Source organism: Sorex fumeus, unplaced genomic scaffold (genome assembly GCF_029834395.1).
Source record: "Sorex fumeus unplaced genomic scaffold, SorFum_2.1 ptg000075l, whole genome shotgun sequence".
NCBI classification, from domain to species: Eukaryota; Metazoa; Chordata; class Mammalia; order Eulipotyphla; family Soricidae; genus Sorex; species Sorex fumeus.
Window position 1 is genome coordinate 24,770,136 of NW_026606132.1, and position 22,282 is coordinate 24,792,417.

A 22,282-nucleotide genomic window follows, 5' to 3' on the forward strand; every position below is an offset into this window, starting at 1 on the left:
AGCCTTTTGTTGTAGGTGTATGTGAGGTTATATGGCTGGGGCAGGAGGACACATGTGTGCAACATGATTTGCTCCCTTCCCTCTCCTGCATCTCTGTCACCCTTGGCAGAGATTTGTCCCGAACTCACTGGCCTTAGGTTGGGGGAGCGAGACCCAATGGGCTTTACAGGATCCTCTAATTCCTCAGAGAGATCTTTCTCATCGAACACTCCATGCTGTTCTTGAACCCTACATCCTCTGGTCCCTGTACAGCCTTGCACCTCCCCACCTTGACACCTGTTAAATCCACCTTTCTCAAAGGTGCCCTCCCCCCGCAACTCACCCCCACTCTCTGTGATCTCCGTTGGTCCAGCAGTAGCATGGTACTCAGCCAGCTCAGGAGGAAATTTCTGGCTTCAAGGAGGCAGAAAGGAGCATTGGAAAATGGGTGCTGGATTTTCTCACAAAATCATGACAGATTCTATACAAATTATTTGTCAAAAAGTGGGATGTGACAATTATACAACTTTTAAAGAAATTATTATTTTTTTCCTTAAATGTTTATTAGTGAAACACCATGAGGTATAGTTGTAGACTTACAAATTTTTGTGCTTGGGTTTCAGTTATACAATGATCGAATACCCATGCCTCCACCAGTGCTCATTCTCCACCACCACCAGTCCCAGTGTCCCTCCCTCCCCCCAGCCCCCCCATCCCACCTTACCTCTGTGGCAGGGCATTCCCTTTTGTTATCTCTCTCCTTTTGAGTGCTGTGGTTTGCAAAAGAGACATTGAGTGGCAATCTTGTTCGGACTATAGTCTACTCTCATCACGCATTTCCCATCCTGAGAGGAACCTCCCAACACCCTTTGTTTGGTGCTCCCTTCTCTATCTGAGCTGCCTTTCCCTCTAGCGTGTGCAGCTGTCCTCAAAGCCATGGAGTAATCCTCCTGGTATTTATCTCAGCTAAGGAAATTATTATTTTTTTACGATTTTTTGTGGTGCCAGGAAACTAATCCAGGTGTCACACATACGGCATTATCTTTGCCACTGAATCAGATCCCTGGCCCCATGGAGGTTTTTATTTTTTTGCCCTTGAGGCCACAACCAGCTGTGCCCTGGCCTTACTCCTGGCTCTTCAACCACTATCCCTTCTGGGGATGCTCAGGGAGCTATAAGCAGAGCCAGGGATCAAACCTGGGTCAGCTGGTGCGAGACAAGCCTCTTACCATCTCTGGACTGTCTCCCTGGCCACCAGTGGAGCTTTTATTTTTATTTTTTAACTTTTTCCAATAGTACCAGTCTCCTTAAATGTAAAAATCATTTATTACCAAACTGTCTTTGCTACAAGAGTAGGATGCATTTTACACTAATGAATTTATATCGAAATGGAATCGTCCAAATATATGCACATAATTTCTTCACAACACTTTAGCCAACATTTTTCCAGTCTGGGAAAAAAGTTAACACATTAGTTGTTATTGAGTTGCACGTAACAGTCAAAATATTATCCTCGAGAAAATCTTCCACAGTGTTGGGAAGTGCCAGCTTCCAAAATCTAAGCTTCTGTGTCCAAAGATTCAGCTCCCGATCCTTGGCTTAGTGATCCAACATGGGGTCCTCAATGCCACTCATACAGGATGTGTTTACTTCATTGCTCTGCCGCAGTGCATTTGCTTTTCAGATCTGTAGAGTGAATTCGAAATTCCCGTGTTTGCCAAGCTGTTGATGACTGCCTCATGTGGCATAAGGTCCTAACTCTTAATTTCCTACTTGTGTAACAGTTCCAAGGATAGGTGCTTAATATTTCCAACAGGCACCAACTGGTGATCACCGCTCACCAGCCCCCCGTTGCAGAAACGTACAAGCAGTATTTAAAGCGTTTGTTTATGCATACTGACAATGCGCCTGTGCTGAGAATTCTAGGCTCAAAGTGTGCCAGAAGACAAATACACATCCATATGCCACTGGTGAATACATTGCTGCTCTGTTTACCTTTTAAGCGGCGTGATGAACAGAATTATACCATGTGATGATTACATGATGAAAGGTTACAAACCAATTTGGCGGAGACTCCCAAGCAATGTTTAGGAGGCCCAGGGGGGCCCTCCAGGCAATTCTCTGCCAACTGGATTATGGGTTCAATGTTAGGACTTGAAGTGACAGAATTGCTTGGGCCCTGTAGTGCTGCTGGGGATTAACCAGACCACTTGGGGATTCTGAGGACCTCAAGTCCACACCTAGAGGGGCTTGGGGGTCTCGGGGTCTTTATCTGGTGATGCTCAGAGGGTCTTGTGGTACTAGGGATTAAATCAGGGTCAGCTGCATGCCAGGCGTGTGACTTAACCACTGTACTATCTCCCTAGCCCATAAACAACAGGTATAGAGTGAAAAAATGGGGTACAATGATTATATGGTGAAATACAGTATGCAGGTACCCCAGGGAGACTTTGTTTATTGAATAGACAGCAACATACAAACATACACACACGTGCAAGACATATGAACACATACACAAGTTCGTGTCTACATGCACTTACACCCATGCATCATCGTACCTCTAGATATCCAAGTACAAGATTACAATGCTATGTGCATTCTCACACATGTGCATTCATGTATATACATATGTGCAGTAACCACATACGTGTTTGTGTGTGCATGTGCTCACACACATGAGCATGTACCTTTTGAGCACAGAGCACATGCATATTCATGTATGAATACACACAGACAGGCACAGTCACACATGTACAATCCTCATGTGCACACAGACCATGCCTGCACATGCATATGCCCTGTGACGTGGGCCAGCAGGTGCTCTTCCCACCCTCCACACCCCCATCCTGCTCTGCAGGAGAGACTGACATGTGAGGCCCCCACCGCCTCTCTGCAGGCCCAGTCCCAGAGTCAGGTCATAGCTTTGGAATCTCTCTGCTTTCCTCAGTCATTTCTATTCTCCTGCCATCACTGAGAGGAGCCCCAGCGGGATGCATCAGAGGTTGCTTGGGTGGTCAGCGACCACTCCACAATCTCTCTGGCCAGGTGGCCCTGCCTTTCCTTTGATGCCACCTTGGAGTCTGGGCCCTGGGGTAGCTGCTGCTGTGAAGATTCAGGGCTGCTCACCTGCTTTGTCAAGTGCTGTCCAGGCAATTGTCCAATTCACCTCACACGTGCCCATCAAGGGAAGTCACAAAAAGAGATAATTTGGCAATTCCTCAACCCTGTGTCCATCTTAGCAGGGCAGTCAGCACGCCCATTTGAACATCTGACTCTTGATCCTTCCCTTTTGTGGCTTGGATAAACATTTCAGCTTCCTAGCCCAGTTATTCTATGGGCCTGGAGAGATAGGCCACTTGCCTTGCACACAGATGAGCTGGGTTGCAGCTGTGGCACTGAGTACAGACCCTCAAGTACCACCAGCAGTGATCCCTGAGTGCAGAACCAGGAGTTATCCCTGAGGACAGCCAGGTATAGCCCTCTAAACAAACAAATAAACAAAACGCCAGCTTTTCTGGGCCAGGAGTGATGGTACAGAGGGTAGGGCATTTGCCTTGCACGCGACTGACCCAGGTATGATCCTCTGAAGCCCATATAGTTCCCTGAGCAATGTCAGGAGTGATTCCTGAGTTCAGATCCAGATGTAATCTCTGAGCGTCACAGGGGTGGCCCCCAAAGTAAAGAAAATAAATAACTTAAAAAAAACAATACAAACCACAACACCCAATAAGAGAGAGAACAAAAGGGAATGCCCTGCCACAGAGGCAGGGTGGGATGGGGGGATGGCGAGTGGGAGGGATACTGGGATCCGTGGTGGTGGGAAATGGGCACTGGTGGAGGGATGGGTATTTGATCATTGTATAATGGAAACCCAAGCACAAAAATTTGTAAGTCTGCAACTGTACCTCATGATGTCTCACTAATAAAAATTAAAAAAAAAAAACAATAGTTTTTCTCCCGTGAAGCTAGCTGGGCTGGGATTTCTGTTTGAATCTCTAGGCTTTAACTTTCATCCCAAACCTCAAAATGATGTTTTCCACTTTTCTGGAGCTTTGGGGAAAATATCCCTGCGGCCTCAGCCTCCCAACAAAGACAAGACCCTTATTCTTCCACACATACAACAACCTCAGATATGCCCTAACAGCTGTTCGCCACCTCAGGTTCTCAGGAGGATGAGACCATATGACGCAGTACAAGAGTCTGACTTCCCCTGGGAATTGCCACTGTGCATTAAGACCTCCAGAACCAGCCACCACCATGCTGAGACCACTCTCCGCACACATGAAGGTACCGGCAGAGGAACAAAGGCATGCAGGTCCCAGGAATGAGATCTCCAAGCCTACTCGGATAGGGGCTGAGCATCCTCCACCCAGATCCTCCAAATTCCAGTAGGCAGGGGTCACACCCACCAACTGGCCCCCTGGCGCCGTGTAATCCCATCAACAGCCAAGACCCAGAGACTATAAAACCCAGCTCCCAGAAGCAACATCTTATTATCTCATTCCTACTTTGGACAAACTGGCAGGCTACCGAATGTAACCTGCCCACACGGCAGAGTCTGGCAAACTCCCCGTGGCGTACCCAATATGCCAAACACCAGTAACAATGATGGGTCTCATTCTCCTAACTCTGAAAGAGCCTTGAATATGGCACTTTTTAAAAAATCTCAGGGCTAGGACGAAGGAGACGTTTCTGGGGCCTGCTCGAGGCAATCAATGATTAACAGGATAGTCGTGATCGTGATCGTGATTAAGATGTTCACTTGATGGGGCTGCAGAGATAGTAAAGTGGTTAGGACACTTCCCTGCAGACCCAAGTTCCATCCCTATGGTCCTTGAGCCCTACCAGAAATGATCCCTGAGTAGAGAGTCAGAAGTAAGCCCTGAGCTTACTTATAGGTGTGGCCCCAAACCAAAAACCCAAAGCAGGTTTTTACTAGTGATGAAGAGGCTCTGCTGGGGAGGGCTGTCTCTCTAGAATCTATACTCTTTGCCTCATCCTCGTCCACGAAAGGCACTTTCTTACTTGGGGAGGTAAGTCAGCCTGCACTACTGTCTCATCGAGTAGTTGCCCCTGATTGCTGACTTGGCTCTGATAACCACGTGAGTTCTCCAACCTGAGATTGCTCTCCGGGCACACAGACAGAACTCTCCTCCAGTGGGTGCCAAAGAGGTCCACCCACAGGCTCAGGGACTTCGTGGGGATTTCAGGAACATCAGGTAGGCCCCGTGAGTACACAAAACACTGAGATCAAGCTCAGATGCCCTTTAAGAAGTCTAGTCATGCCCTTTGTGTCTGGGTCTCTGAGCCCTGAATTCCCGTCATAAGCTTCTATTCTGTTCTTGGATTTCTGTGCTGTTTCTCTAATCCTCAGCATTGTCACACTGTCCCCTCAGAGCAAGAGAACCTCACCCGGCTGAGGCCAGAGGTGGGATCCACAGTAGGCCTGGACTCTCAGTGCTGGCCTGCCTTGGCCAATTTGCTATATGCCTTGCTGGATACATACCTCTTCACTTCTTATTTCTCTCTGGAGAAAAGCAGCAAATGGTTTCAGATGCTTTTCAAAAGTGAATGTAGGAAAACTAAGTTTAATGCATTAGGCCACTGTTGGCCCGCCTTGGCCAATTTGCTATATGCCTTGCTGGATACATACCTCTTTGCTTTTTCTTATTTCTCTCTGGAGAAAGGCAACAAATGGTTTCAGATGCTTTTCAAAAGTGAACGTAGGAAAACTAAGTTTAACACATTAGGCATCTGAGAGACGTGTTGACATTCCAGAGAATTCCTTGGCTCTTTAATCCTGACTCCAGAGTGTCATAGTGAGGTGGCAGGATGGTTTTGATCAGTCGGTGATAGTAAAGTGCCCTGGACTGTGCAGCTTCAGCAACAGAAATGTGCTTCCTCGCAGACTCTCAAATCAAGAGGTTCGAAATCAATGTGTTATCATGGTTGCTTCTAAGATCCCAAGGGATAATCTGTCCTACGTCTCTCCTCTTGGCTTGTAGGCACCATTTTGTTCCATGTCTTTCTCGTATTCCCCAGTTCTTGTCTCGGATCTAGTCCCCTCATCTCATAAGGATGCTCAGACAGGACTAGGGTTCATGCAAAAGACCTTACTTGCTCATTATACAGTTGTTCCGAGCATTTAGTGTTCCAACACCACCAGTGTGACCTTCCCTCTACCAATATCCCCAGTTTCCCTCCAAATCCCTAACCTTCCCCCTTTGGCACATAATAGATTTACTTTATATTGCTTATTCTAACAAAAATTTAAGAAATGGCAAATAGAATGATCAGTAAGAGTCAAAATAAAATAATAAAATAAATAAAAAGGCCCTCCCGTTGATCATCGATTTGCTCGAGCGGGCCCAGTAACGTCTCCATTGGAGACTTTGTTGTTACTGTGTTTGGTATATCGAATACGTCACGGGGAGCTTGCCAGGCTCTGCCATGCGGGCGAGATACTCTCGGTAGCTTGCCGGGCTCTCCGAGAGGGGCGGAGGAATCGAACTCGGGTCGGCCATGTTGGCTTCGTGCAAGGCAAATGCCCTACCGCTGTGCTATCGCTCCAGCCAGATTGCTATATGATTTTGACCTATGTGAATAAAAAAATTAAATCCATTTAATACAACATAAAATGCCTATTCTCAGGGCTGGAACACTAGCACAGTGGGTAGGGAGTTTGCCTTGCATGAGGCCGACTCGGGTTCGATTCCCTGCACCCCATATGATCCCCTGAGTACCGCCAGGAGTAATTCCTGAGTGCAGAGCCAGGAGTAACCCCTGTGCATTGCCAGGTATGACCCAAGAAGCAAAAAAATAATGCCTATTCATATATATACATATACATATACATATACATATATATAGAGAGAGAGAGCACTGGAGCACTGTCATCCTGTTAATCATCAATTTGCTCGAGCGGGCGCCAGTAGTGTCTCCATTTGTCCCAGCCCTGAGATTTTAACATCATAAACTTTATGCCTTCTCTCCCCAGATATGACATGCCAGCTGGATGTCCTTGGGCATAATGGTGACGCACTTGGCGTGGATGGTGCAGAAGTTGGTATCCTTGAAGAGCCCTACCAGGTAGGCCTCGCACACCTCCTGCAGCGCCATGACGGCCGAGCTCTGGGAGTGCAGGTTGGTCTTGAAGTCCTGCGCTATCTTGCACACCAGCCGCTGGAACAGAAGCTTGAGGATGAGCAGCTCGGTGGACTTCTGGTAGCGGCAGATCTCATGCAGTGCCACAGTGTCGGGCCGGTAGCAGTGCAGCTTCTTCACACTGCCTATGGCTAGTGTACTCTTGTGGGCCACCTTGGTGGCCACCTGCTTGTGGGGCGCCTTCCCGCCCGATGACTTGCGTGAGTCCTCTCATTCTTCCCAACTCAGCTGGAGACTCCTTCAGGGGTAGGGAAATAAGACCCATTTTAGCTACTATTGTTGGCATATTTGGTACGTCACGGGTGGCTTGCCAGGCTCTGCCATGCAGATGGGATACCCTCAGTAGCCTGCTGGGCTCTTGGAGGGGGGGATGGAGGCTTTTGGGGTGATCTGCAGGTGTTCCCAGTCTACCGAATGTAAGCTCCTGGTCACCGGGCCTGCTGTAACAATTTGCATGCTGACAACATGCACCTGCCTGTGTCTCTGGGCAGTGCCTGGGGCATCTGCAGCCTCAAGTTGATCTCCTTGAGGTGGATGGAATGCGCCGGGAGGTCTTTGAATGACTGGCAGAGCAAGACCCCATCGCATAGGGTCTGTGCCAGGTCGAACACCTGTGCCGAGTCCCAAGTCACTCGGTGATTGGAGGACAGCGTCTTGCAGTGGATAAGCCATTGCATGCACTACTGTCACTGTTCCATGCTTGATGGTATTGTGACTCGGCTCAGCCAGGGGAGGCGGTGATGCTGCTGCCACTGCTGCGGTTTTTCCTCACCCCACTGACATCCTTCTCTCTGAATCCCACAAAGCAGCTGATGATGTCCAGCAGAAATAATGCACAGAGTTCCAGCAGGGATCACACGTGGAATTCCATGCCGGGCGTGCTGAGTCACGCATCATTCAGAGCGAGATGGTGAGCCGGGTTCGGGAGAGTGCGAGGGGTTTGACTGGCATTGGTGCCATCTTGCCTCCAACTTGGAGGCAAGATATATATTCAATTTTGGAATCTAAAGTATATCACGTTAATTTTATTTTATACCTGGATCTATTTATGGTAATAATCATGTCTCACCTGTCATTATAATACTTCTAAAGCAATTACGCATTAATATATTTTGATGTTTACACGGAATAGTTAAGGCCTACATATATAACTTTCCCTTTATGTTTTATAAAAACACTATGATTTATAAAAGTTGCTCATGATAATTTGTTACAGGCATTCATTATTACAACACCAATCCCATCACCATTACACCTTCCCTCCACCATTGTCTACAATTTTCCAAACCACCCCTTAAACCTGCCCCCATAGCAGGCCTGAAATAATTTATTTTAATATTTCTTGTTATCAATAACGATCCAAAAATGTTTCCTTAGAATAAAGTTAGTGAAAATTGTTGTATCTCACCATGGAGCCTTTAAACCCTGGTAGAAGAGATTACTAAGATGTTTTTACAGGTTAAGCCTCCATGAAGCACATTTTAAGTGGAAAGGAAAACCTGTCCACATTCTAATGGCAAAGAGAAATTGGGAGACACAAATTCTTTGTGCCAACCCTACTTCCTTGATAATAATGACTCCTCCCATGGACCTGGTGCTGGATCATATACCTACATGATGGTCCCCAAAGCACCAAGGTAACCATCGTGAAATGGGCTTTGGGTTTGCTGCAAATGAATTTGAAAGCCCACTGGAGAAAATGTTTCTTCCAAATCTGTTCTGTAGTTATTTCTCTTAACCAACAATAATGTGGAGAACTCATTGACCTAACTTGACTCAAATTCAGAGGGTAACAAGCTTCAGCAGCAGTTTGGATCTCGTGTTACTGTCTCTTGTCTCTTGTTTATGGATGCATTCATTTCCTTCCAGGGAAGCTCTCTTCCTTCTCTTTGGGGTACAGCTGAATTTCCTCTGTCCTTGTTCCTTTTGACACATTCAAGACATTTGGAATATCATAGGATGAACAAGATCACAGTAAGGTAGCTCAGAATCAAACTGGTGAAAACTGCATCTTGGTGGTATTGGCCTAACTCTAGAAAATTTTTTCCTTTTGTGTGCCTTTCCAGCTGGCTGACATAGGGTGACTCTACAGATAGCCTTCAAACCACAAAGACGTACAGCTAGTCTTCACTTAGCATTGCCAATAGGTTCTTTGAAGCTGTAACTTTAAATACAATGGCAGAACAAAAAAGTATTTGAATGATGTCATTTGTTCAACATCAGTTAGGTCTGTTTTTTTTATGAGCATGCTAAAGAAACAAGGTTGGACACAATGACAACAATGACATTATTTAAGGACCTGCTATTCCTGATCACACTTCATGGGCAGATCCAGGCCACAACAGGGTCTTGGGACAGAAGGCCCCAAGTTGTAAGCTGATGCAAATACTGTAACCCAATCTTATCATTATTTAGGAAGATCTGGCTAAATTGTGGGCCAAGAAGCCACAGATCATGGCGTGGTAGGTTTTTCCCAGGACCTCCATATGCTACAGGGAGCAGAACAAGGCTGGAAGAAAAGTGTCATTCTACCAAGACCCAAACTGTTTGCTAGTTAGCCCTGACATGGCTGGAGTCTAACTTGATATCAGCTGAATGTTACACCAGTTTCTCCATCAGGAGTTTATTCGACTAGAAATCTTCAATGACTCTTCTTCTGAAATGGTGACAAAACTGGAACTCTCATCCACTGCTAGTGGGAATGTTGCCCGGTTCAACTTTTGTGGAAAACATTATGGAGATATCTCAATAAACTAAGAATTGTGCTGCCATGTTACCCAGCAATTCCACAGCTGTATATCTATCCCCAGGGCACAAAAAAATCATTCGAAAACACATATGCATACCACCATTCATTGAAGCAATTATTACAATAGATAAAATATGGAATCAAGCTATATGTCCAGTGACAAATAAATGGAGCATGAAAATGTGGTATATATGGTCCATGGTCCTCCCGTTGTTCATCGATTTGCTCGAGCGGGCCCAGTAATGTCTCCATCATGAGACTTGTTGTTACTGTGTTTGCATATCGAACACGTCACGGGTAGCTTGCCAGGCTCTGCCTTGCAGGCGAGATACTCTCGGTAGCTTGCCGGGCTCTCCGAGAGGGGTGGAGGAATCGAACTCGGGTCGGCCATGTTGGCCGCTTGTAAGGCCCTACCACTGCGCTAGTGCTCCAGCCTGTGGTATATATATATACAATGGAATACTATGCAGCTGTAAGGAAAGATGAAACTGCAATTTGGTGCAACATACATGGAATTGGAATATATATTGAACGTAATTAACCAGAAGCAGGATAAACAGGATTTTCTCACCTATCTGTACTATATAGAACTGCAAATGTTTGAAAAACGGGATGCCTAGTTCACCCGTGGCCCCAGTGTATAAGGAAGAGAGGGGAAGAAAAGGAAAGAAACTGAGAAAGGAACAAGAGATAGGCAGGAAGCAATAGGGGGCAGGAATCAAGGAAATCTGAGTGCACTGATGGTATAGCTAAACATTCAAACCACAGCCTCAACAACACTGAAAACAAGACATCCAAACTTCTACAAACAAACTTAGAAATGTGTCTGTCATCCGCTGACGGGCTCGGGATGAGGGTGGGTGGATGGGAGAGAACTTGGGAAATCTGCTAGAGGGAATAAGACACTGGTGGTGGCACTGGAGCTGTAACATGGTATATCTAAAACTCAACAAAGAATAACTGTAAATCATGTTGATTTCATGTTTTTTTTTAAAAAAATTGTGACTTGGCTTTCTAGGCGGTGTCATCACTGCCATGCTCTTCCTGAAGCAGGGAGCAAACTGCCCTTCCAGACCTGCATGCTCTCAGGCTTCTCACTACTACTAGGCTGAAGGGTCCCAACCCAGGTGAACACTATCCTGCTACAGCATATGATGTTTAAATGAACAGTGAGAACTTGTAGAGCTTATTTATGATCAAACGCATGTGTTTTGGATGAGATTTAATTTCAATTTCAATCTTATTAGTCATGTATCAGGGGTAAAACTTCCCAATCTGGAAGATCTTTGAGGTGGCTCATCCCCTGTGTGAAGGATGGGATTACTGATTTGAGTTTTGTAGACGGTAGGAGATTGCTTGTCTGTGTGTTGAAGGAGGCTGTCTCTGGGTGGACTGCTTTGTGAAAATTAATATACACAAGTCCTATTTCAATAAGATCAAGAGGTTAAACGCATTTCCCGGCAGGCAAAACTCAACAAATTTCAGGACCCAACATGCCTTGCACCTCCCAAAGGGAACCCCAGCGGAAGGAAGAAGGTTCCTCTTTACCCAGCAGCCCCTCCAGAGGATATAATCAGGAGTCAATGGCAGGAATGTGTTTCCAGATATGTGTCAGCAAGCAGTTTTGTCATTGCGTGAATTTCTTAAGGAGTAATTGGGATTTTAAGGGGCTGTGTTTGAGACTCCCATCCCTTTTCTGCAGCCTCAAAGTCCTTTGCTGTGCTTATCACCCTCAAAGAAAGGCCAACCTACAAGTCCTTGAACAACATATCACATAGGAATTCAGGAGGAGGATATATATCTCAACAGAAGGAACCTAAGTTCTAGTTCTAAGAGCTAGTGCAAAGATGGACACCGGTGTTAACCCATCACTGGCATTTCCCCCTCATTTAAATACTGAACATTCCCGGGAGTAGAGGTTTAAGGAACATGGGTCCCATGCAACATGTTCTTTTCACCGTGCTTGTGTACCCAACTTCTTGTACATCTCCACCCATGCATATTTAGAAGCCACCATTTTCCCACCTCTATCCCTTTACAATGGGCTGGAGCGATAGCACAGTGGTAGGGCATTTGCCTTGCGCACGGCCGGCCCGGCAGAGCTGGGTTTGATTCCTTCGCCCCTCTCGGAGAGACCGGCAAGCTACCAAGAGTATCTCGCCCGAACGGCAAAGCCTGGCAAGCTACCCGTGATGTATTCAATATATATGCCAAACACAGTAACAAGAAGTCTCGCAATGGAGACGTTACTGGGCCCACTCGAGCAAATCAATGAACAACGGGAGGACAGTGCTAGTGCTAGTGCTACCCCTTTACAAACATTCTCTGGCCTGAGATTTGAGAGCCAATCAGGACACTCTGCTCTGCACTGTCTCCCTTGTGCACAAGATCATGAACAGTAAATTCAGCCTGAATCTCTCCTTGGCCTCATAGCCATTTCTATTAAGCAGAGAGAGAGAGAAAGAGAGAGAGAGAGAGAGCGCGCGAGAGAGCGAGCCCAGAACAGAATTACACAAACTTAATTGGAATAACCTACTCCACATGTAGACAGATGGTAGAGCCCTTTGGGACTTTGTGATCTGTTGTTAATTACCACATCGTGTATATAAGGGAATGTGGGTCTTTGATCGCAGACATGCAGTTGAATCTTGCCATACTCACCAAACTGCCTTTATTATTGCTGTTTACAAATAATCTCATTTTGTTGCTAAAATAATTAGCATTTTAGGTCAGTGGTTTAAACCCATTTGTCATAGCAGATTTGGACAAGGAACTTTCTTTTCTTTGGTGGGGGGATTAGGTTACACATGAGAGTATTCAAGTCTTCCTCCAGGTTCTGTGTTCAAGGCTCACTCGTGGTGGTCAGTAAGGGACCATATGCAGTTCTGAAGGTTGGAACAGGGTCAGTCACATGCAAAGTAAGTTTTTTAACCTCTGTATTATATCTCTAGCCCAAGAAGACATTTTTTTTGTTTGGGGATCACACATGATGTGGTCAAGGCTTACTTCGAATTCTCAGGGGAGGGGTCACTCCTGGCAGGGCTCAGGGATACGTCATCCCAGGGATAAAACCAGGGTCAGCCGTGTGTAAGGCAAACACCTAACCCCTTTACTATGTTTCTCTGGTCCAAAGAAACTCTTTTACAAAGCAAAATAGCTTCATTTAGGAAATAGAGAAGAGAGAGGAAAAGGAAAATCCATACAGAAAAAAAAGGAACTTCACACCCCAAGTTGAGATGTGGACAATTTTACAGTGGAAAATTACAAGACTTTTCTAACAGCTACATAGTACTCCATTGTGTAAATGTACCAAAGTTTCTTTAACCAGTCATCTGTTCTCGGACACTCAGGTTTTTTCCAGATTCTGGCTATTGTAAAGAGTGCTGCAATGAACAGACAATTGCAGATGTCACTTCGACTATACTTTTTTGCCTCTCTGGGATATATTCCCAGGAGTGGTATTGCTGGATCAAATGGGAGCTCAATTTATAATTTTTTGAGAATCGTCCATACTGTTTTCCAAAAGGGCTGAACCAGTTGGCATTCCCACCAACAGTGAAGGAGTGTCCCTTTCTCACCACATCCGCGCCAGCACCGGTTGCTTTTGTTCTTGTGGATATGGGCCAGTCTCTGTGGTGTAAAATGATAACTCATTGTGGTTTTGATCGAAATTTACATACAAGTGGTACTACATGGAAAGTATCATGTTAAGCGAAATGAGTCAGAAAGAGAGGGACAGGCATAGAAAGATTGCATTCATCTGGGGAACATAAAGTAACAAAATAGGAGACTAACACCCAAGAATGGCCAAGATTAGTACCAGGAATTTTACTCCACGGCTTGGAGGCCAACCACACATACTAGGGGAAAAGGGAGCTCAGATAGAGAAGGGAACACCAAATAAAGGTGTTGGGAGGATGCTCCCAGGATGGGAGAAGCATGCGGAAAGTAGACTATAGACTAAACATGATTGTCACCCATTGCCTCTTTTGCAAACCACAGCACCCAATAAGAGAGAGAGAACAAAAGGGAATCCCTGCCACAGAGTCAGGGTGGGATGGGGGGATGGGGGGTGGGAGGGATACTGGGATCCATGGTGGTAGGAAATGGTCACTGGTGGAGGGATGGGTATTTGATCATTGTATAATTGAAACCCAAGCAGAAAAATTTGTAAGTCTGCAACAGTACCTCATGATGTCTCAACTATTAAAAATTTTTAATAATATAAAAATAAAATAAAATTACAAGACTTTTAACTAAGAGTGGAGTGATTGGTTGGGGGAACCCACTCAGCAGTGCTTAGGCATGATGAATATTGAGTTGGAAGGGACGCTTTCATAAGATGTTTATTCTGGCATCATGGAAGGGAGTTGGTTTGGGACATTCATACTGCTTCATGCCCTGACAGTGTTGTGGTTCATGCTGTACCTAAGGACAAGTTGGTGGCCCTCTTTGGTACAAAGAGTTCTTCAACAACCACCACTTCATTCATGCTTCTGGCAGGTACAATTAGGCAAGATGAGAGATACTCAAAGTTGGGGTGTGCATTGGAAGTGGGGTTGAGATGGCACAAAGATGTGATATTGATAGTCAAACAGAAGCATCTCGATAAAGACAGTCTTGCTTTTCTGTCTTCTGATGATAGCAAGGAGTTAATTTAAAGTTGGTGCTTGGCAAGGACTTGGGAGGGAATGCTATGGACTGTCTGTGAATCGGTTTCTTGGGGATGATGTAAATTTTCTGGAATCGTAGTGACATTGGTTGCACAATCTTGAGAATATACTAAAGTATGTACAATTTCAGAGGGCAAATTTTGGGGTATGTGAATTATAAACCACTTTTTAAAAATATAAAAGAATGGGGTTATAGCTCGGTGGTAGAACACATACTTAAAACTTTTGTTTTGCTTTGGTTTTATTTTTGGACACACCAGGCAATGCTCAGTGGTTACTCCTGGATCTGCACTCAGGAACCACTCCTAGAAGTGCTCAGGGGATCTTATGAGACGCCAGGGATTGAACCTGGGTCTACTGCATACAAGGCAAGTGCCTTATTCGATGTACTATTTCTCTGGCCCCAGTGGCTATGAGGGAATATAATCCCTATAACCTTTCCCTCAAAACATTAAAAACATGTGGGGATGGAGTGTTAGCACAGCAGGTAGGGCATTTGTCTTGCATGCGGCCGACCCAGGTTTGATTTCCAGCATCCCATATGGCCTCCTGAGCACCACCAGGAGTGATTCCTGAGTGCAAAGCCAGGAGTAACTCCTGAGCATCACTGGTGTGACCCAAAAAAGCAATATAAAATAAAGTAAAATTAAATTAAATTAAAAACATGTAATACGAGTAATACAAGGATCATGAGTGGGTTAACCACCGCACCACTGCCTCTGCATCCCAAGGCTGGAGCGATAGCACAGCGGGTAGGGCGTTCGCCTTACAAGCGGCCAACATGGCCGACCCGAGTTCGATTCCTCTGCCCCTCTCGGAGAGCCCGGCAAGCTACCGAGAGTATTCGATATGCCAGACACAGTAACAACAAAGTCTCCAATGGAGACGTTACTGGGCCCGCTCAAGCAAATCGACGATCAACGGGAGGGCCTTTTTTTTAAATTTAAAAACATGTAATAAAGTTGAATAAAATATCAGAGAAAAGCATATTTGGTATTCATCTAAGTGAGAACCAAGGTTTTACACCCTTGGCCTCTGTTCTTTTCGGGCTTTTAGAACTTTTTTATTTAATGCCTCTCTGACCATAATCTCTGTAAACTTGCAATGGGCACAAGGAGGCCAATATGCAAAGGAGGCCAATACTGAAGGAGAATTCGTCTAGAAAATTCTGGAGAGGCTGCCCAATCTTTCTAGCTGCTAAAAGCTACATCCTTTCGAAAAAATTTAGACACCTTGAAATTGCGAAGTTATTGATGATTGGGTTTCAGACATACAAAGTTTAACACCATCCCTTCACCAATGTCCACTTTCCTTCACCAACGTCCTCCTCGTTTGCTTCCCACCCACCAGTCTGCTTCTAGGAGACATGATTTTTCCCACAGTTCCCAAAGTGGTTCATGATTGGGTTTCAGTCATATCAAATGTTCTAAGACCCATTTCTTAACCAGTGTACATTTCCTGCCACCAATGTCCTCAGTTCCTCCCCTCCCCAGCCTGCCTGTGTGGCAGACACTTCTTTCTCCCTCTCCTTCTCTCTTTCCTCTCTCCTCTCTCTCCTTTTAGGCACTATAGTTTGCAATACTATTACTGAAAAGTTATCATGTATATCATTTCCTTTCATCACTCAGTTCTTGTCAAGTGATCATTTTCAGTTATCATTGTCATAATGCTCCCTCCTCTGTCCTAACTAACTGCCCTTCACCTCCCTCACAACTTATGGTAAGCTTCCTACCATGACCTGGTCCTTCTTGCCCTTGTTTCCACTGTCTTTTAGTGTTATTCTCATACTATGTTTTTTGATATCCCACAAATGAGTGTGATCATCCTATGCCTGTCTCTCTCTCTCTGACTCAGTTCACACTGCATGATACTCGCCATGTCATCCATTCATAAGTAAATTTTAGGACTTCATTTATCCTAACAGCTGCAGTATTCCATTGTGTAGATGTAACATAGTTTTTTTTTTATCCACTCATCTGTTCTCTGCCACTTGGGTTGTTTCCAGATTCTGGCAATCATGTCTATACATGATTATGCTATAATGAATATTGGAGTGCAGGTGACTTTTATGCATTGTTTTTGGCCCATTGGGGTATGTCCCCAAAAGTGGTATTGTTGGGTCATATGAAAGCTCAATTTCTAGTTTTTTTTAGGAATTACCATATTGTTTTCCAAAAAAGGTGGAACCAGTCGGCATTCCAACCAGCAATAAATAAGAGTCTCTTTCTTGCAACATCCATGCCAGCACTGGTTGGTTTTGTTCTTTTGGATGTGTGCCAGTTCCTGTGGTGTGAGATGATATCTCATGGTTGTTTTGATTTGTGTCTCCCTTATGATTGGTGATGTAGAGCATTTTTCATGTGTCTTTTGGCCATTTGCATTCCTTCTTTGAGGAAGTTTCTGTTCATCTCTTCTCCCCATTTTTGATGGGTTTGGATGTGTTTTTTCTTGTAAAATTCTACTAGTGCCATATATATACAGATATATATGTGTGTGTGTGTTTGATATTAACACCTTATCAGATGAATGTTGGGTAAATATTTTTTCCTTTGTACAGGCTGTCTTTGTATTCTGGTCATCATTTCCCTTGAGGTGCAGAAGCTTCGTGATTTAATGTAGTCCCAATTATTTATCTTTGCTTTCACTTGCTTGGTCAGTGATGTTTCATTCTTAAAGATGCCTTTAGCTTCATTCTTAAAACACGTTTCCACCTATAAACATCACCAGAGTGTTCAATACAGACCCCAAAACAGTACAGTTAATGTAAAATAATCATTCCTATTCATACATTTTCACCTTGCTTATCCCAATTCAACTTTTAGGGACCTGCCGCCTCTCCCTACTACTTAGGTCAAGATGGTCAAAATGCCCCCATCATCACTCCACACAGAAAACCATTCCCTGAAAAGACTCCCAGCTCCTCCCACTGGGACCAGTGAGACATGAGTGGAGTTCATGTGCATGTCTTTGGGAAGTTGGAGGAAAGCGAGATCTGAACATACCAACCACACAAAGACAGGTGTCACCGGATGACTTGCTTAGGAAGAGGAGTACAGCTGTCAATAAACAGAGTGCTGGATTTAGGAGTGCCAGATTCTTCTCTATCATTTGCTACCCAGGAAACTTGGCAATCATCTCTTCTCAGAAGTTCAGTTTATCTGGTTCCCAGAGATAACTCTTCATCTGGGATAGGCTTTGGTGGCCTTTTAATGAGAAAATGGAGCTGTCTGATTCAGGAGGTGCAGGTTTCTGTCTTAGTGAGCTCAATTCATGTACCTCAAATGGTTGGTATCTGAGCATCCATTTGCCCTTTTATTCAGACTTGCTCTATGACAATGGAGCCTGTTATGCCCCCTTGCCCAAGGTGAGATGCTCAGATCAAAGCAGGGTTGTGGCCCAGGGGTGTTGACAAGGTTCCAGCTCCTGAGTCTACCACGGGCTATGTGGCGTGGGACACAGTCTCATCATCTGTATGGTCCAAGGATAACCATGGCTGCACAGTGATAGTCCCCCTAAGCATGGCCTACATTGTTTCCTGCTTCACTAGCCCTGGGTGGGGTATGTAGATTGCATTCTCCCACCCGGTCTGGTAACTTGGTTATTTCTACTCTGTGCTGAGAATTCCACTTGTTTAGCTCTCACCTAGGATCTCAAATTCCATCCAGCCCCAAATCTTTGAAAACACACCCCCCAATCCTGTCTCCTACCGTCAAAGAGTGCTTTCTGACCCCATTTAATGTACTTTCAGAAAAATGTGGTCTCCTAGCTCAAATGAACATGGCAGGTGCTTGACCTAAATTGGTTATGATTTTCAAGTCCCTTCTTCTATCCCTACAAACAGATCCAATATGGGATCTTTCCTTAGAATTTTTGATCATTAGAAAATGAAAGGGACATTTTTAAAGAAAATCACCATTTTCACTAGCTTTCAAGTTCAGGAGCCTGAAGCAGTCAGCATGTTACACAATCACCCCTACCAGCCCTCCTCATAACTCCTCTGGCCTCCTGAACTGAGCTCTTGTCCCCAGTAAGCACTAAGAAGCATTTGTTCCTCCCCCTGCCCCTGACCATTGCCATTTGACTTCCTTTCCTTTTTCCTTTTGTTTTTGAGCCACACCTGGTTATGCTCAGGGATGATCTCTGCATCTGCGCTTAGGAATCATTTTTGGTTGGACTTGGACCACAATATCGGCTGCCAGGTATCGAACACGGGTCAACCATATGCACGGCAATAACCCTACCTGCTACATTATCATTCCAGTCCAACCACTCATTTTCTATCTGTGAGTTTGACAGCATTATGGAGCTCCTAGATGTGAATTTGTATTTTTTCCACTATCATGTGCAAGTTTTTATCCATGTGATAGCATATGTCTAGTTTTCTGTCCTTTAGAAGGCTGGGAAATAGTTCACAGTATGGACACAGTCTTGCCTCACTTAACACTAGGAATCTGTTCTGAGAATACCTTGCTAGGCGGTCTTCTCGTGGTAGGAATGCCACACAGCTTCCTACACACTTAGGCTACCTGGAAGGTCTCTGCATACGTGGCTATCATTAGTTGTTAAGTGACATGTGACATTTGATTCTCCATCTAATGATGGAGATGGGAGGATTTCCTGAGTTGGATTCTACTACTTGGGAGTTGGTGGGTGGGGGAGAAGAGCAGGGGAAATATGGAAGAAAGGGGAAATATAGAATTCAGGGTTCCAGCCCACCCCCCAAAATAAAACCACTTCCCCTCCCTTTCAATCCCCTTACAAAGCTTGGATTAAGCTGAGGTGGGATGAAAACAGAGGGCCCCTGGGAGAGAAGGCTGCTGAGCCCAGAGGTGAGGAGCCCTCCCATATCTCTCTACAGCTAGGCAGAATGACCTTCAGCAAGAGAGTAAGTGGTACTGTGATTCTCCACTCCCAGAAGCAAGTCCACAGAACCCATCCTTCAACCCTTGACTTAGCAAGTATCAAACAGACAACTTGCCTGCCAATGACAGAGCAACTTACAAGGGTAGGTGGCATGTAACTGCATGGTTGTGCAAAGGTCATTAGTACCTCCCAGACTTCTGGGATGATGCTGAGGCTTAAAGGTTGAAAACAATAATCCCCAGATTCAGTGCTGTATGCACAATTGCTGCCCTTACCCAATTTGCAACAGGCTCTGAGAATTGTCACTAGGCCCAACTAGAAATGACTTATGGTATCTATCTTTTGTGGAAGGGTGTCCTCCCCTAAAACTATTTGCCCAAGGTCTTGAATTCTTGGAATAGAAAAATGTTACACTCCTGTCTTACACCCCTGTCCCTCTCCAGGATAGCACTCAGATGCCCACATTCACAATGGGTGGGGTTTTTGAAGCATTTGCTAACAATTCCCAGTCTAAATGGGAATTTCCTGAGTAGGCCAGATCTTTATCCTAAGGATCCCTCTCCTATCTTCAAACTGGATAGGGGAGTGATGATTCAGAGGTCCCAGAGATCTTGCCCAAGTGTTCCTAAAGCACCAACTTCAGACATCTGCATTCATCTCAAGAGGTTTTGTTCCATGAATTGTGAACATTTAAACACTCTAACTAGTGGGCCCAAGACTCATTTTCTCACAAAACTGTGAAAGCCCCGACATGGAGTTCCTCAAGCCAATAATGCTTCAGAAAAATAGTCGAAAACACAAATGTGACATGACTTAAGCTGAGATGAAGTTTATGGATAAAAGGAACACACTGTCCTCCTGTTGTTCATCGATTTGCTTGAGCGAGCCCAGTAACATCTCCATTTTTTTTGAGACTTGTTGTTACTGTGTTTGGCATATCAAATACATCACGGGTAGCTTGCCAGACTTTGCCGTGTGGGCAAGATACTCTAGGTAGCTTGCCGGGCTCTCCGAGAGGGGCGAAAGAATCGAACCCGGGCTGGCTGTGTGCAAGGTAAACGCCCTACCACTGTGCTCTCAAATATTTCTCTTCTTTGGTAATAATATTTGATGAATGTGCCCCTCAACTACTCCTAGGCTAGTGCTTCCGATGGCTCAACCGCCTTCAGAGGAGGATGGGAAACGGGCAGATGTACTAAAGGCTAGAGCTCCCGGAGCCAGATGTCAGGATATGCCCCATCAGGAGATGGGTTATTTAGTTCAGTCCAGCACTGCAGCAGCCACGTGGGAGATACCACCATCATGATGAATTGGGTGAAGAAAGATTGGAAAGTCAAGAAGTGAGGCACTGCACTGCTCCAATAGGCCAGAGACTCCAAAGACCTCAGCCAGACCAAAAGTGGGGACAAGAGCTCAGAGTATTTGGTTCCAACTTGCTCTTTGAGGCTAGTCACCATGATTCTTCCTATCACCTTGCCAGCCTAGGACAGGAATGGATGACATAACTGCGGCCTGCTTGGCAAGTCTCTTTGAAACCAGGAGACTTCACCCCTACTCCAAGTATCCTCTTTGCTTGTTCCAGTCCTGCCCAAGATTATTATAGACACAGGACATGAAGAGGTATGTGGCAGCAAGTCCACAAAGTGTGCTTTCCTCCTGGGAGCTCCAGGGAAGCTGCGGGGATGAGGTAAGAAGAAATGCAATTTCAGGGTCCCCCTGAGTCTTCTAAACTAAACATTTTGGAACTATTGGTAAGTGCAGTGGAGGGGCTAGATGTTGAATGATAGAGTAAGAAGAGAAGTGCCCTTAAAAAGGAGTTAAAGCCACTTTGTTTGGCTAAAACATAAGTACAGACCTCTGCACTGATAAAACACTCACTGAAATTAATAATTTAATCTTGCATGCCTTTTGGTTTCATCCTAAGTGGACAGACTATGGCAGCTCTTAACAAATGACCCCTATGACTTCCTCCTTGGCCAGGACATGCCCCAAGTGGTGTACTCGGCCCCCACCCAAGCCTATAGCGTTACCAATCAACACTTTTGCAAATGAAATTTAGGGTGCTTTCTTCCCACACTCCTAATGAGGTTTCTTCCTTCCCTGCTGTCTTGCCACAAAGCTTGATGCCGTCTGAGTGTGTTCATATGGTGCTCGAGTGCGTTATCTGACCTTGATTGGTGTTTGGGGAGCCAGTTAAATAGATTACATGGGGGTTACCTTGGCAACTGTCTTCGCTGATTTAGCAATGCGGTTCATTCTTGGACACAGGACTCTCAGCAACTCTGCGATCCCAGTGCTGCGCGTTAATCATTAACACTGAGTCGGACATTGGCTCTGCCAGGCAGCAGCCAGGAGAAGGCTGAGGATGGGCTTGGACGTCGTTTTAGCTATGACTGAAGTGGTCACCCCTCAGAAGCCCTGATCGTGGGGCCATAGGAGAAGAGGGTGTCCAGGGATCTTCCTGAGATCTGTCTGTCCCTTTGCTCACTGCCCTCAAGGGTGTGGGGAAGGATCACCTCTCTGAATCCTTAGGGTTGCAGATGGACCGCCACTGAGAGATCGGTCATGCTTACTTACCCCTGGGCCTCAGGAGCAGATGAGCAAGGCGACCCCTGGGGCACCACAGAAGCAGAAACTGGTTCCAGGCCATGGAGACGCTCCTACTCAGCTCCTCACTTGCTGGGTGACTGGCCAGCACAGACACCATAGCACCTTGATTTCTTTTTTCAGTATAGCATGAGCCAACAGTCATCCACACCCCCCACCCTAGAACACAGGAACCATCTCGTGCCCTACCTACTTGGGACCACTGTCACCTGGCTTGTGGCTAGCGGGGGGACACCTTAATCATTGT

General features: G+C 45.4%; 1 protein-coding gene across 1 annotated transcript; it reads right to left on the reverse strand.

The window, feature by feature from the left end:
* Positions 1–6,957: 6,957 nt before the first annotated feature.
* LOC130038384 (uncharacterized) lies at positions 6,958–14,384 on the reverse strand. The gene is made up of 3 exons (XM_056130263.1): positions 14,321–14,384; positions 8,552–8,568; positions 6,958–7,350 (listed from the first exon to the last, which is right to left on the reverse strand). Exons 1-3 carry the CDS (start codon positions 14,382–14,384, stop codon positions 6,958–6,960), a joined length of 474 nt encoding a protein of 157 aa, XP_055986238.1.
* Positions 14,385–22,282: the final 7,898 nt, after the last annotated feature.

Bases quoted from the DNA above. Each gene is read 5' to 3' on its own strand.
- LOC130038384 (XM_056130263.1), bottom strand. From the start codon at position 14,384: ATGAATGAAGTGGTGGTTGTTGAAGAACTCTTTGTACCAAAGAGGGCC.